General features: G+C 40.4%; 1 protein-coding gene across 1 annotated transcript in view; it reads left to right on the top strand.

The window, feature by feature from the left end:
- The first annotated feature begins 412 nt into the window (after positions 1 to 412).
- The window catches only part of LOC124284940, a 193,255-nt gene continuing 176,319 nt past the window's right edge, over positions 413 to 17,348 (top strand). Inside the window, exon 1 of the mRNA XM_046721072.1 lies at positions 413 to 3,464. Coding sequence (XP_046577028.1) covers positions 3,216 to 3,464 — 249 coding nt within the window. The 5' untranslated portion in view covers positions 413 to 3,215. The remainder of the gene's footprint in view (positions 3,465 to 17,348) is intronic.

Genomic DNA, 17,348 nt, shown 5'->3' with positions numbered 1-17,348 from the left:
TGTGAGAGTTGTTAACAGGCAACCCTGATTGACGGACAGCCGATATACGTGAAGAAAGACACAGCAGGGAATTCTGTGATCATCTCCTCCAACTTGCATTGCTTGAACTCTGGACATTTGTCGTGATGTGAATGAAGAATCTGCCTCGAAAGTAGCCATAATTGCAACTCTTGAACACCATGCCTCCGGAGAGAGGACTTATCAGGGGGTAACCAACCATGCGGATTTCTCACAGATAGCATTACCTCGCCAACATCACAGTAATTTGTTAATGAGCATAGGCAGACTGTTGTTGGCTATTATCCTGGGAGAAATATACAGCACCTTGCTGTAGAGGGTACACCTGGATGGTCTGACCGGATACCAGAACCAGAACACTTGGACCGAGCATGTTGCAGTGGAGAAGTTCAGCCAGTTGAATTACCTAATATTTTATAAGGCGTTATACACTGAAGTGTACTCATATCCTGTGTAAGGATACTTGAATCGAGAAGTTTATACTGCAGGAGTGCTTAGAGGGAAACAGCCCTATACTTATTAGTTTACGAGTGGTGTTTTGACAAATTCTGCTTTATCGTATGTGGATTATGACAGCCTTGGGAGAGAGTTTGGAAATGTCGATGGGCATGTCTTCTCTCCCGACACAGAGGAATTCAGGATTGGACTTACAAACACTGAGATTATAGTCCCTGGTCGCAGGAGTATATGGCTTGTATTGCTGGGCTGACCACACAGAGAGACCAGTAACAAGCCACACTGGCATGTTGAACACACCCGTGTCAAACAGGTGATCCACATGGCCGAAATTCCAGTAACCAATTCTCAATGCTATAGGTTGGGATTTTCATGAGAATTGCTGTAAGCTCCCCAGAGCTTGTTAAAAGTTGTCAGGGGATATGGATTTAGTGAGCTATTGGTGACAGTGTGATTGTGTGATACAGGACCCTAATGACGGTGTCGTCGGGAGAAATGGGAGCCCGGCATGGGAGGAGTCTTGATACATGATACGTGCACGTTTGTATAGAGCCAATATACTGAGTGGTTGTGTACTTACCAATTAAGTTCCTACAAGACTTGTATGTTGAATATCAGCTAGGATGTTGACATAGTATATGGATTTGGAATCGGGATCCTTCCTGTTCAGTAAGTGGATATTCCATCTGTTGATATACTACCCTTAGACCCTGCATGTACGGAAGTTAGGCGCGGGCTGGTGAAGTGAACATATCAGCAATCTTTTCAAAGTCGCAAGTGATCGGAAGGTGGTTTGAGGAACGGTTGTGAATTTGTTTGAGTTGGACACTTACCTTTTGGAGAGTGGGGAAGGAGGAGGAAAGGTCACCTACTGCAAACACTGCTTGTCAAATAAGCCATTTGACCGTGTGAGTCGTTCTCCTAGGTAGCTGATTCACCTGAGGTGGGTAGGTCAGCCCATCTTAACACAACCCCAGCTTGCATTGACAAGCCCAGCTGCATGACCCTCACAGACACTGACTACACTGGCAGGGATGAACTACCTTTTATGATGATCTTCACTTGCATTTCCTTCGGAATATTTGATCATAATGTGCCCAGTGTCATTTCTTTCCTGTGTGGTTGGGAGTTATGGTACAGGAAATTCTGAACATCTTTTGCTTGTTATCTGCAATGTGACAGTGTTGTAGTACGGTGCTGAGAACATTAAGAGGTGGACGGACACCCGGTTGTGTGACACAGTATAATTAGGCTTGTGGTTGTAAACAGCAGGTAGTTGTTGGTTGAGAAAAGTGTATTATTGCTCAGCTTGAACACCTCCTTGAAACGTTTTTAACAAGCAGCACATCCATAACTTGGATCTCAGCTTACAAACCACCTGATGAAAATCAGAAGTGGCTTCAGGATTTGTAGTGGGCTCGGAAGCTTGACAACAATACTTGACTGTTCCGTGAACTGATGTATGCAGTGTTTGCCGGCTGGTTATATTGTGAGATTTATGAGTTGAGTTCAACTTTATATTATTCATTGATCAGATATGCTGCTAGCTACACGGACGGAAACAGGATTTACGTGGAGAGCATATAGTGGGATTACTTACGTGCTACTAGGTAACCAACAGCAATTGTGTGGCAGTATTGATCAGAGGCTAAATTACTACAGCAGTTATGACAGAGTGTACACACATCTAAGATTTTCTCACCGTCAGTTTTACCTGAGGCGTGTTGGATGCTAGTCTGGAGGTAAGATCAGGCCGGCCTCCACGTGGATGGGGTATGTCAGACTACTCGCTACTTTGAAGTGAGAGAATAGGCTTGTTTCACTGCTTCTACCATTCATGTACTTCTTGAATCATTGTGTGACATTGTGAACTTTTCAGAACTAGTCTGCATACTTGGAATGGTACCCCTCTGTCAGAAACTTGAGGATTTATGAGAAATGTGCTGGAATATATGTGTATGTGATAGCTGTTTAGAATATTTGGTTGGTGTTCCTTTTTTTCCCTACCTCCTTGCCTAACTGGTGGAATCACTTAGGCAGCCTCAGTTCTGTGCAAGTTGCCGTCTGCTACGGTGAATTCCTCTGATGATTTTAATTACTGGGTATAATGAGTGCTGCTCCTTTAGCATCTTGTAGCAGGTGGTTAGAGTTTCCACCTACAGAAACTATTCTGTTGAATTTCTCCATCAGTTAGGTTTTGTTGCAAGATTCATCCCAGGTGTTGATGTGTAAACAGACAGGAATTTTTGCGAGGTACAAGGACAGACAAAAGTTGAACAATCTGACCCCTGCTGAGCTGGACCAAGGATGAGACAGATGGACAGTGCCCCCTTCCCCTTCCCCCCTGGGAGCAGGGATAGACAAGCTTGATTCAGGTGGCCAGATACCTGCTGTGTGGCAGACTGCATGTGGACTCCTCATGGACAACAGTGGATGGTATACAAAGCCTACAGTCAGTCAGATGGAGTTCCAAGTGCTCAGGGATTCCCCGCAGTGTATTTTGATGTAGAAAAAACGTCTATTGATTTCATTAACTGGGACATCTAGTTACCTGTCATCACTGGATTTATATGATAACGGATGTGGATAGTTGTTGCCATATTGGATTGCAGTTTTCATATTTTCATGATGGAATAGTCAAGTGGAGTATTGGAAGATGATGATGTTTGAACCAGTTTGGCATCGTGTTGATGTTACATAGTGTGTGACCATTTGGATGTGATCAGTTCATTATTGCAATAATGTCATTGAAAGAGAGAAGAGTGGCTTTCTGTGAGGATCCAGAAATAAAAAGTGCTCGTGAGGCGAGAAGTCGAACAAGAAACCAGAGCCATGCCCGACGTTCGAAATCCCAGGAAGTTCGTAGTCAGAGAGATCGGAGTTTGTCTCAGGATAAACCAAGAAAACGGCAGAGAAGTCTTGTCAGTTTGGTTCGGACAGGATCTCGTAGCTCTGTGCGAAATCTTGTTCGGCTGTTTGAGAACAAATTGGTAAGATATAAACCGACGTATTAAAATGTTTATTGTAATATGTATCATATATAGATGGGTTGTGTGTACCTATGTTCTTAATTAGTCATAATGATGAAATATTCAATACTGACCCAGCTTCTGGTTATGTGTGTTAGCTATTCATTATTTAGACCTACCTGCATTGTTGATGATGTTTGAGTACAGTTAATTAAACAGATGTGCCATCTGCGTAATAAGGGCTTGGTTGGTATGGTGACAGGAGTTCCGAAGGTGTGAGCAAGGTGTCGCACGTGCTGTCACGCCGTCCAATGTGTGCTGTCACACCAGCCAATGTGTGGTGTCTTCTTGTTGATGTGTGTTATTCTGATTAATGACACATGTTGACAATTATGGAGTTAATGTATTTAATGTCCTTACTCTTGATGGATGTGATGGTTTGAGTGATCTCAAACATTTGTGACAGTCAACAGCTGACAATAATGACCCACTTCAAAGTACTGGTTCAACTGATGGGTCATCAGTGGTAGATACACAGTGGCAGATGATGCAGATCCAATCTTTGCTGTCCATATAGATATACTCAGTATAGCTGTCAAACCTCACCAGTGTCAGGATGACTGCTTTAGACAGTGAGACATCGTCAGTAGGACCCGAACATATTACTCATTCCATGCCCACCCACTTCCTAATCCTTTGATTCTACATCTCAAAAATGTGTGCAGACATAATATTGTCAAATCAAATACACCCTTTTCAATTATGATTCATATTAACAATGATACAAGTAGAAATCTGTGTGAATTTTTAATGAATAATTTCCTTCTTTACGCTCAAAATATTGATATTTGTGGCATCGAAACAAACCCTCTCTGACAGATGTCAGATATTGTGTTGTCTTGACTAGACACTCATTAGGCAGGATGTCATCACTGCGAAACCTTGGACTTAGCACCTTAGAAATAAGTGAATTATTTACCACAGCACCATGCATTGTTAATCTGGATATCTGGGAAAATGGACCAGATAATGTGATCCATAGTCAGCTCCCATTTTCGTCCACATACTTCAGAATATGTTTGCTGGACTTGTAAAATTCAGGAAAAACTTCATGATATTTCTTGTGGACTACCCCTTTTGCTATTTGGTAGATAATAAAGTAACAGATGATCTTTACATTCTAGTGAAATTAAAAAATAGTTTCTACGCTTGTTTTGTCATCTGACAATTACAAGGTGTCTTATTTTGGTCACAGTTTGTCCTGAACAACTGACAAGGTGTCTCATGTAGAAGTCAGTTTGTCCTTTGCCAAGGACATGGTGTCCAATGTAGAGGACAGTTTGTCCTATTCCAAGGACATGGTATCCAATGTAGAGGACAGCTTGTCCCATTCCAAGAATATTCAATCATGTACTGGAAAAACGTGTGAGGGTGGTTTGTCCTACGTGGCCATTGTTCATGAGAGTTTACACCAAGCAGGGGCACTTTTTCTCATGTAGAAGACCAGTTTTCAATCTCTAGATAAGGTGTTCCTTGTGGAGAAAAGTCAAGGCTTGTTTGACAGATTTCCAAAGGCTCTACCCTAAAGATGCCCAGGACCTGAATTTTAATGTAAAGCTTATGCTGTTGTCATGGTACATGATCAGATAATCATGAGATTACATGATATAACTGAATGCATATATCACCAGAATTTGTTACCCCCCTCGGCAGTATCTGTTGAAATCAGATTACAGGTGCATGTTGACAAGCATTGTCAGTTATTTTTTACTACATTATGCACGGTGTCTCCTTATGTGATCTGCAACTTGAACCAATAGCCTGAAACCAGAATCTCACAAAACTTCCTATCACTCATTGAATTAGCATGTATTGAGTATAGGGAATATGATATATTCTTACTAAGATATAAGAGTAAGTGAGTTAAGTTTTCCGCCACTTTTTAGCAATATTCCAGCAATATCATGGCTGGTGACACCAGAAATGGGCTTCACACGTTTAACCCATGTGGGGAATCGGAACCCAGGTCTTCGTCGTGAAGAGCGGATGCTTCAACCACTAGGCTACCCCACCGCCCCTGAGATATAAGAGTTGGAACAAGGTGCAGAGTGTCCTATTCTGTCCTTGTCTGACTCTTTATGTGTTGAGCTGGAGTCGGCACTACTTGAGGTATACAGATACCTTTGATAGATGGGATAATTGAACATGCAGGGAAGATGACATGTCCCACGTTGCTTTTCTTTACATGATGGATGGGAAACTGGATGGGTTTTGTGGCAGTGACTGTACAGTGATTGTCCACAAGACCGCCGGATTGGGCACAATGGATATGAGTGTGATTGTGTGACCACTTCTGTCCCCAGTGTGTTGTCTCATGGCTTGTACAGCAAACTATACAGTCTACTGTTAGTTTCTGTTACAGTCCCTGAACCACAATATTTACACTTCCGCTGTCACTTTTCTTAAATGCAAAAGCCCTGAATGATGCAAGTCTGGATTTTACTCAGGTCAGAATCTTCAGCTCAGTGGGCCTCCTTTTCTGCTAAATTGGCCTTCAGAATTAGAAATGGTCTTCAGTAACCCATGCTTGTCGTAAAAGGCAACTAATGGGATGGGATCGTCAGGTTTGCTGACTTGGTTGACACATTTCATCGTATCCCAATTGCATAGATTGATGTTCATGCTATTAATCACTGGACTGTCTGGTCAAGACTCGATTATTTACAGACCGACACAATATAAAATAGATGGACTATTGCTGAGTACAGAGATAAACAACAATCAATCAATCAGTAAATAAAATATAGTTATTAGGTTCCACATTTCATATTTTCAGAGACTAGTTACTCCATGTCAACATGTAACAGAAGATTGGACCATGTCTAAGGTTACAAGCAACTGCAACCAATAAGCGTCAAAACAGCAGAGTTTAGCTCCACTGTGGCACTGTTTGACTCCCATATGATTGTGAACAACTAGCTTTGATCCTGTTTGATCAGTTTGGCTGTCCTGAATATGATCTGCTTTCAGTGCTCCCAAAGGATTCAGATTATGAAATGCATACTTGGTTTCCATTTATGTTGCTGTTGTGTTAAACATCGCTAACTCTATTAGTATTACTCATTGATTACGAATTGTTCCCTGCCTTCTGCCTTTGTGACTTCAATTTTGATTCAACAGAGCATGTAGATGTATTCATGCTTAACAATGGCAGATGTGCATATTGCAGGCTTTACACATCTCCGTGTATTTGTGATGGAGTTGATTGTTATTATCATCCCTGGTCTTGATATTCTGTATGAATACTGCCCAGTCCTGATGGTGATGACTTGATTCGGTCATAAGTGTTATTGCCTGCTCGCTCACTCACTCACTCACTCACACTCTCACTCAGTCACACTCTTAATCACACTCACTCACTCACTCACTCACTCACTCACTCACTCACTCACTCACTCACTCACTCACTCACTCACTCACTCACTCACTCACTCACTCACTCACTCACTCACTCACTCACTCACTCACTCACACTCTCACTCACTCTATCACTCACTCTATCTATTGGAAGAAATGATTTTGGTGGATGTGAGCAGCCATTAATTATTTAACCAAGGGCCAGACATGGATTATGCATTGTTTGTTGCCTGGAACCATTGACATCAATGTCAAGTCAACAGAGCATATAGATATATTTGTGCATAACAATTGCTAATGTACATATTGCAGACTTTACATATCTCAGTGAATTTGTGATGGAGATGATGGTTATTATCAGCCTAGTCTTGATATATGGTAGGAAAACTGCCCAGTCCACCAGATGGCGATGACTGGATGGCATTCGGTCAAGCTTTATCATGGAATGCATTTATAATGTTATTGCTCACATATCTGGTAAAAGGGCCTGTCAAACTGATAAAACAAATTCATCATGTTGTCCGAACAGCCTTTTCATGAGTATCTTTTGTCAGTGAAGTGCCACCACCATCGCCATCACCGCCATGAGAGACCGTAGGTCAAACACTCTAAAGTGGGGTTCAAGATGGGTTCTATTGAAGTTTTATCTGTTCAAACATTGCCATCTCTCCATTCAATATACCTGGAGGGCAAGAACTAGCACGAGACAGGATTTTCTTTCCTTACAGGCAGGAGAATTCCAAAAACCCTTGGCTTATCTCGCCACTTAGAATGAAAGACACATTTATTTGCTGAAGCATGGCTTATAAAGGATAAAAGACTCAAGGGAGTCCTTTCTTCATCTTGTTTTAGCTCAATATGTGTACAAGCTTCTATTGCTTACAGTGTAAATCGTTAGCTTGTTCTGTGGTCAAGCAAGGAATTCCTGTCCTCGAGCAGTGAATGGACCTTAGTCATACAGTTGCGATTAAATATGGCTGAAGCAGGCCTATGAGAATATGACAGGACAGTTGACGTACGTTCGTTGTTTGAACTTTTCAAAGGAGAGGAATAAAAGCTGGAGTCCAGATCTCACTAACATGTCATCCTTGTGTGTTTGTTTTATTGATGAAGGCTTGAGGAATGACGTTTTCATTGTTCTTAGCAAACATTTTGAAGTGTGAAATATTTGTATTTGTCATTTATGGGCTATAGGTATAGATAGCTGTGATAAGTCAATCCCTACTCGCTCTTCCCTTTCTTAAACATTGTTATCGATCATGCCCAAGTGTGAAGTATTTCGTAGTTCTCCTTTGTAGGCAATCAGTTTCAGTAGATGTGATAAGAGATCCCAGTAACGTCTTCCCTTACTGGAACATTCGCCTCTGGTGGCTTACGTGTTGAAACTGTGGTTCTGCTTCGTTAAGAATTAGCTTGGAAACAGATTCAGGTTTCACAGAATTCAGGTTTAAACGGTTTTATCGATGATATTACCTCGCTGCTGAGTTCACACAAACATGCACATGGCTTGTTAGGTTTGAAATGTTGATAAAGCATCTATTTCATTATGGCTGTACATTCTTGCGTTCCAGATCAAAGTGAGGTTGTATAGGAGGTGTGCGTCGCTGTAATGCCATGTAATTTACCTTGAAACATGACCTCTCTCTGTCAAAATGCCAATTATTCCTTTTTATGTTGGATTTAACTGAACATATTTGTACCCAAAAGTATCACGATTGTAAGAGGATCTTGTTTACATTTGTTGCATGGAAAACGGTAGTTTTGATATTGACCTGAATATCGGATATGATGAATTTTATGAAATGTGAAGTAACCTGAGTCAAATGGTGGGTAGCAATTTGCATTTAGCGAGTGTTGTTGATGAACGCCTTTCCTCATATATATTCTGCAAACTATAGTTCGGGACGTGCTAATTCGGACCATACTGATTGGGTCAGCTTCTCCCTGGCCTGGATCATGTTCTCCATTATAATTGGAATGTCTCTGTGTCTCCCTGGAACAGACTTAATTCATCAAGGCTATTGTCAATGTTATTGTAATGTTACCAAACAGGATTGATCTACGTCCTTTCATCAAGTTAGGGTTGACTTAAATGGCCTGTTCTGTACCTGGACCTGGCTCTGTTGTGGAAACTTTGATGCTGGTTTCACCATTGGCTGCCATGTTTATTCTATAGGCATAACCATATTTAGTTTCATGATTTAGTTCAACATTGATTATGAATATGTAATATTTCTATGTCTGGGTTAAAATTGAGCTTTAGCAAACCATGCTGGTTGTAAGAGGAGGCTATTGTGGATTGTTGGCTTGGTCAATGGATGTCAGAAAATCCTACTTGAGTAGACAGATGCTCATGATGTCAGCCACTGGTTTGGTTCAGATTCAATTATTTACAGACTGCAGTCATACAGTTGGAATTTTGCTGAGTGCAGCATTAAACAATCAAACCTGACCATCTGTTCTGATGTAGCAATGTATTTTATGGCATTGCATCACATCTGTATGACTCATCTTAACATTTATATGTTGACAGTTGATCAAGACCATTGATCATGGGCAACTGCAACATTGGGTTCACCAATGCAATGATACATCAGCATACATTTATGAAACCATAGCAGTATATTTTGATGCTTAGAATGTGAGTGGTCTCAGTATCGGTTTTAGTTCCATGTCAAAGGGGTCCTTGGTCAGTTTAAAACATGGGATGTATTTGACAGAATTTCGCGAAATGTCTATAGCACCAAGCAAAAGTGTTGCTGAAGTGGTCGCAAATTTTGATAACTGTTTTTAGTCGTTGAAGATTGTCAAAACCCAGTGTGAAACATGGGTAGGAGTTTCTGAAAAACATTTCTCCAGATGTTTATACCACCAAGCAAAGCTTTTACTGAACAGGTGACAAAGTTACACGCTAAGTCATTTATGATAATAATTTCCACAGTCATTGAATCTTGTCAAAACCCGAATGTGAAGAGGTCACAGTTCAGGGTTCCTGTATTCCAGCACTATTCCAGTACTATTCCAGCAAACCCAGATGACCTCTGTTCTGGTTGTGATGCACCGAGCTTGGTTGGTCAGAGGTTTAATTGCAAGGTTCATTTGCACCATTGTCTCCCTTGGAAACCATGTGTTGTCTCCCTGTCTGATGAATGACATCTTTCATCTACCATACATCTCTGGGGAATTTATTCAATTTCATGTCTTTAGTGATTCCCAGTGATTATGGATACCTATTCTGACAATGATTAGTATTGATGCATTCATTGTTTTGGTAGATGAGAAGGACTATTACAGAGATGCTTATAAAGCTATTAATGGAGTCCCAGGTGGGAAAGGTATGCACCCATTAGGTATGCTTCAGGTGTGCCAGAAGCCTTGGGTTCTGATGTTTGGAGGTATGTCAGCACCTTGCCCAGCTGCTGGGCTTCACAGAGTGGTAAAGGTTTAAGACCTGCATCACACTATGGTTTCCTCCGCCATGAAGCTGATATTACTAAAATACTCTTGAAATCACATTTAAACCCAACTGGTGTCCTCAGAGTTTTGAAGTATGTCAGCACCTTGCCCAGTTGCTGGTAAAGGTAAAGTCTGAGACAAGCATCACACTAGGCTTTCCTCTACCATGAAGCTGATATCACTAAAATACTCTTGAAATCATATTTAAACTCAACTTGTGTTATAATTGAGGTGGGGGTGGGTTTGGGTGCCTGGGCTGGGTAAAAGCGTCCACTCGTCACTTTGAAGACCCGGGTTCGATTCCCCACATGGGTACAATGTGTGAAGCCCATTTCTGGTGTCCCCCGCCGATATTGCTGGAATATTGCTAGAAGCGGCATAAAACCATACTCACTCACTCTGATATTTTGAAGTATGTCAGCACCCAGCTCCTGGGTTTCACAAAGTGGTAGATGTATGAGACCTGCACCACTTCAGGGCATCCTGTACCGTGAAGCTGATATTGCTAAGACACTCTTCACATCACCGTTAAACCCAACTCATTCACTCACTGTCAAGCTATTAGTTACTCTAAGACTAAATGAGGTAATAATCAATTAGACACAGAGCTGAATATTCAGAAGGACCGCTTGAGTTGTCCCCAGGTTCATGTCTATGAGAGCAGATACAATAGAACCCTTAGAACACAGATCTCAAGGGGTCCACTGTGGCAAGAAAAAATCAGTCATTGAACTGCCAGGACAGCTGAATCGAAGCTCCCATATTCACACCATTAAATGCAGTATTGTTTAAAATGCAAATCCGATTCAGTCCTTTGTCAGTTTCATGGTTCTTGCGCGACAATTAAATATACACAATTTAGAAAATGTGTTTTGTGTTTTGATAGATTTCTTATTAACACCCTGACTACTGATTCTGCAATGTGGGTTGGTAGTGTAATTGTTAAGATGTGACCTTGTTCAGCTAACCGTTTCACACACGGAGTACAACAAAATTGATTAATTGATTTCCATTTTCAATTACTAGAACAAGCAAGTTGCCAGCTCGTGGAGAAATGATTTAGTAGACAATAGAGCTGAAATATATCAGAAGTGGTGTTTGGGCTCAATTGGGTCAGGATTTCCAGACGACTAATTATTGGTTCAGATCTAAACAGTGTAAAAACTGGGAAAAAGCCATTAGTCTGAATGTTTTAATGCTCATGGGAAACCTGGTTCATTAATGTAGCAGTTCGGGGACCTGTCGTCAGAAATGTGGATTATCATTGGCTATAACTGTTGTGAGAATTATGTTGACGCCATTGATTGTTTAGAGTAATAAGCACTTCATGTTTGATGTCCTGGAACTTAATTTGTTAGTATTTGTTATCTTATCTATTTACATAGTATTTAGCACAATATGTGCTGGAAGCTGTGAAGGGTTTGGCTCAGATCTCCCAGCTTTCATCATGTTAATCTGTGTTTGAAATCAAGCATGATAGTCAAGGACTATTGTTATAACTCCTGTGTAAAAAGTTAAAGATTTAGGAGGTCCCTAGTTTCATATACCACAGGAGAAGACCTTTGGGACCCCAGATTTGGGAATATGGAAAAAAAGTCAAATATATTCTACGATGCCAAACAATTAATATTTTTACAGAATTATTACGATGTGTTGGACCTGATAGTGTAAATGTGAGGATGTTATTTGTTTTGAAAAAGCATCATTAGTACTTTAGACAACAAGCCCTGTAGGGATTCAGGACCCCATTCAATGAAGTGATTGTAGCGCTAGTCATAAGTCAGTGTTGAAGTATGACTTACGATCACCTTAACGCTATGATTGGAAAGTACAACAGGGCCCTTGGTTAGAATTATAAGATCCCTAGCAACCTGTGCTGGTGGTTGAAAGAGGCAAACAATCAGATTGGTCGGTTTGGATTGATGCCTTGGTTGATTGAGAGCGTTGGTACCATGATGGTATTGATCATGGCTCACAATGTCAATCACCAGGTGATCTGTTCCACACGAGATTATCTTGATGCCACAGACATTGGAAATACTGCTGATTGTGGCTTTAAACAGTACACATTGAGTGTAAGTGATAAAATGCTATGCAAGATATATGGTTTTATCAACACCTTAGTCCGGCATGTTTATTATTACTGTTTTATTTATGAAATACCAGCGTTCGAAATACCTGCCTGCTCGACCGTCTGGGCCGGGTTATTTTCAACAGTCGGACTGCCAGATTATCAAATTCACCTGCCTGATGGTCGGGTTAAAATTTAGACATGTATATGAAGATGTTCATCATATTTCAGGATAATAAATCATTATTAATTCTCTCGTAAAAATATAACATGAATTCCAATTGGATGATAAACTACGTCGCTTGTCAAACCTAAATATTTTGTGGGCAGGTAAGTTTTGGTCAGGGCTGGCCAGTTTTACAACTAACCAACCTGTGGTCTGGCAGAAAGTTTTGGTTTTGGGAGTTTCATACCCTGGAAATACTAATTTTAGAACCCATTTACATCAATTATTCCTAACTGTCTCAATATAGATCTGGTATCACTGATTGATTATTATGTTCAAACTACCTCCCAGTATTTGGATCAACTTCACTGTTGTGATGTGTTGGTGGTTACCAGGTACATGTCTGAACTGGTTATATTTTCATGGTAAACAGTGAGAATTGATGCTCATGCTGTCGACCATTGTTCCTCCTGGGCTGGAGTTGGTTATACACAGTCAGTCATAACAGAATATTGCTAAGTGAGCAATAAAACAACACAAGAGTCACATTCTCAGAACAGTTCTACTCCACACTTTAAACAAGACGTGCAGTGTTGGTGCTGAGATGATGGCCATTGTATGTCTAGTGGTTGGCTTCTTCGTCTAGACGTTGTGCTCTGTGCATATTATCTCAATGTTCCCGGGAAGCCAGTTATTGCTTGTTTGATGTGTTGGATAAAAACTTGACATTGTTTGACCTGCCTAATTCAAATTTGCCAGAGACCATGGGTGGTCCTGCTGTCTGAGGCATTCAATTAGCTGGCAAGGTTACATCCCTTACCTGGGCCAGGATCCAGTGATTTCAAGTCCCTGATTATACTCCTCGGTCTGCCAGCAGCACACCTGTGCTTGTGGGTTTCATCAGAGTGGTGAACTTCCATTACCTCAATCACAATTTCCTTCCCACAAGAGCTGATATGTTTGAAAAAACTGAAATCCTGTTTCAAGCAGATGAATGTGTCCCGAAATATCCCGAGATATTAGAAAAGCAAATTCTAATTGAAATCAGTTATGATGCAAGCAAAGGATGATGGTCAATTTACAAATGTGTGGTTGGTTAATTGGTTGATTGGTTGGTTGGTTGATTGGTTGGTTGGTTGTTTAACACAGCACTCAGCAATATTCCAGCTATATGGCGGCGGTCTGTAAAAAATTGAGTCTGGACCAGACAATCCAGTGATCAACAGCTTGAGGATCAATCTACTCATTTGGGATACAATGACATGTGTCAACTAAGTCAGCAAGCCTGACCACCCGATCCCGTTAGTCACCTCTGATGACAAGCATGGGTTGTTGAAGATCAATTCTAACATGGTAAAAATCAGTGTGTCCATACTCCATCACAGAATGTGTCACTGAAGCATTACATTTCCATGAATGTTTTTGTAAATAAATAAACTGATTTCCACAAATGTATCCTGTGCAGTGCAAGCTGTACGTATTGAAAATGCAATAGCAGCATTTTGCCATTCACCATACCACTGCTGTGGAATGCGGTGGGTGCATCAAGTGCAGTGGTTCCCCAGTGTAGGTCCCAGAATAACCGGAATATAGCAGTGATACAACGACTCTGTCACAGGCCACCACCAGCTTCTATAGTGAGCTGGGCCCCCTGTGTAGATCCGGGTTGTTTGGTCTTCAGTAACCCATGCTTGTTGTAAGAGGCAACTAACAGGGTCGGGTGGTCAGGCTTACTGACTTGGTTGACACATGCAGGAATGGTAATTTTCCACTGATCCGTGGATTTCTGCCGATTTTATTTCAAATTGATCAATTCCAACCCCCATTCCATGACACAATATTAAATTTTCAGCTGAAAATACATACTCTGTTGCCATCCCCGCATGTCATCGAATCCCAGTTGTGTAGATTGATCTTCATGCTGTTGATCACTGGACTGTCTGGTCCAGACTCAATTGTTTACAGACTGCTGCCATATAGGTGGAATATTACTGAGTGCAGCGTAAACAACAACAAGTTCTATATAAGGCAGCACTCACTGCAGTGTTGGTCTTTGTCTTTGTGGATGTCATTCATGCTGTGGTGAACCTGGTACTGAGTGACAACATTTTGACAAGTCTAACATCAACACTGGACCTTCATTCTGGTGGATTAACCATATAGTAACACTGTGATAGGGCTTCCCTAATCATGTTGTCACCCTGAGCTGTAAAATCCCTGACATGGATAATAAGCTGTAGATAATAGGATTGTAATGCACAAATTCCTTGCTTAGATCAAGAGCTTGCTGATAGAGTTGGAATTTTTATATTTTGTTTATTCAAGCCCTTCGTGTGTAATCTGTTACCATGTACTTTTCAAATCAGCCAATCGGGCCAAGCACAGTTTTGTTTGTTTGAAACCAGGTGACATTTTCAGCTGGGAAATATTTGAGTTAGTCAGAAAAGAGTTATTTCCCTTTACATGTTGCTGGGCACCTGTTTTCAATCAACTGGTGGATGCTGGTGTAATTTGATTTCTTTAGAGCTGTATTTGAATTCTCCTGTAACCTGATTGCTGGAGAATTTGCGATGTTTAGAGATGGGGATAGGGAATATGTGATTTGTTTGGTTTGAATAAATCTACAGAGTGGTTGTTAGGAGAGGTACTAAATCAGCATCAAGTCACTGTTTTGATGTCTATGGTGAGGGGGTCGGAATGGGCTACAATCTCTCAATTCATCATTGGTATAGTAAATTGACAGATGCGAGAAATCAATTGGTTTGAGTATTTGTATTTTGATTCCTGTCGACGGAAAGCTATTTCTTATCAGTATTTTTGTTCGGTATGGATTTAGTGAATCTATATGCTGCTTTGCAGAAATTGACCAATTCTTTTGCATGTCAAGTAATTTAAGGTTCCAATGAGTTTTCACAAAACCTTATCGTTTTATGAAGAATATATGTAAAAATTGTTTGTCTTGTATCATGGAAAGAGAACTTTTTGCTTGGTTATTTATTTTTTTAACTGGAGTTCAATTGCTTCAATAGATGACATTCAATGCAAGGAGGACGGTGAGGTGTTATTTAGCTTTTGTCTTGATAGGTATATGAATAACTAAATTTGAAGAGCCATGTTTGGACCTTCAGATCTGCACATTAAAATGCTCGAATCCATTTCGAATATGTGACTGCAATTTTTTCATTCTCTATGTATAACAGCAAGTGGAGTTTGCAAATTTTGTACAGGCATTAAACTGAGACTTCAGGGTTTTACACAGACTTTGGAAAAAGAGTCATGTGACTCACAGTATTTATCTTTGGGAGTAATTTTCAATATTTGGGAGACATGAAAATTTCAGTGTGATATTTATGTGTGTATATAATTTTTTTATTGTTTTCTGTTGTATTGCCATTTATATGTTTGTTAATAAATAGAATATTTTTCACAGTTCAGTTCAGTCATAACAAACTCCAGTATACTGAACAAATAATCAGGCTTGTGATTTATTCACTGTAACATACCGTTATTAACATGAATTGAAAGAAATATCTAAATCAATGAAGATCTCACGAAAACTATCATTGTTTGCTTATCAAATCGATTTTATTGAACTGATCATGAATTCTGAGGGTCACTCATAAAACTTGCGTCTAGCTTGACTCGTATGATAATATTTTGAGAGTCTTTTACACAAGTGTTGCGTCAAATACGCAGGAATCACGTGTCATGTAAAACTTTGGATTTATAATTCGAGTAGGAGCTGTCATGAAAGACTTGGCTGTGACCTAGAGTCCATGTATGACCTTGACCTGTGACATCAGTGAGCGACAGTTTCAGCCACAATCTAGCCACTATGTATGACCATCACAGCCTCAACTGTGTACTGGCCACTGGTCATCCAGATTAGCCTAGTGGTTAAAGCGTTTGCTCGTCACGCCAAAGCCCCGGTTTCGATTCCCCACATGGGCACAATGTTTGAAGCCCATTTCTGGTGTCCCCCATTGTGATAAGCAGCATAAAACCATACTCTCACTCACTCACTCACACACTCATCCAGATTAAGTACATGATCACGACTCATGTTGGGTCTTCTGGTCCCATAGAACCTGGAAGCTGTTGCGACATTGTTGTAAAGCTGTAATCCTGTTAAAAACAATTCACTCACTACACTCCATGATATACTGATGAATATCCAGACAGGAATGTAGAGTTCATTGAGATAAGTTGTACTGAGGTCAGGGAGTGTGCATAGCAGAGTGTACTGGCTTTGTAAATATTTGACAGATATCGCTTCTCCAATGTAAATATTGCAGTTCTCTACCAGAACATGTTTATCATCATTCATCAACGTCAGCGAGAGTATGGTACATATTGTGATGTATTTGTCTATAAACCTCTTCATTTTGTAACCTGAAAATCAAATCCAAAACCCAAAATAAATTGTAAAATATTGTTTTGTGAAGTATTTTGTTTAGCCTCACCCTCAGCAATACAGTAGCTATATCATGATTGTTAAGTAATCGAATCCAGATCAAACAGTATTTGGATGTGATGATATGTATCATTCACAAAACTTGACCATCCAATCCTCTTAGTCACCTTCTGTGTTTATAGACATCAGTATTAACTGAAATCCCAATGGTGTTTGTGGAGAAGATCAGTATGGAAAATCCATATAGTAGAACTAAAAGCTCTTGCAAAAGAGGGGTTGGTGGGGTAGCCTAGTGGTTCAAGCGTTTGCTTGTTGTGCCAAAGACACGGGTTCAGTTTTCCACATGAGGAAAAGCACATGAGTGATGCCCATTTCTGGTGT

Source organism: Haliotis rubra, unplaced genomic scaffold (genome assembly GCF_003918875.1).
Source record: "Haliotis rubra isolate DU_JTF1 unplaced genomic scaffold, ASM391887v1 Scf349, whole genome shotgun sequence".
In the NCBI taxonomy this organism is placed as follows: domain Eukaryota; kingdom Metazoa; phylum Mollusca; class Gastropoda; order Lepetellida; family Haliotidae; genus Haliotis; species Haliotis rubra.
This window is presented reverse-complemented; position numbering and strand designations above follow the sequence as displayed.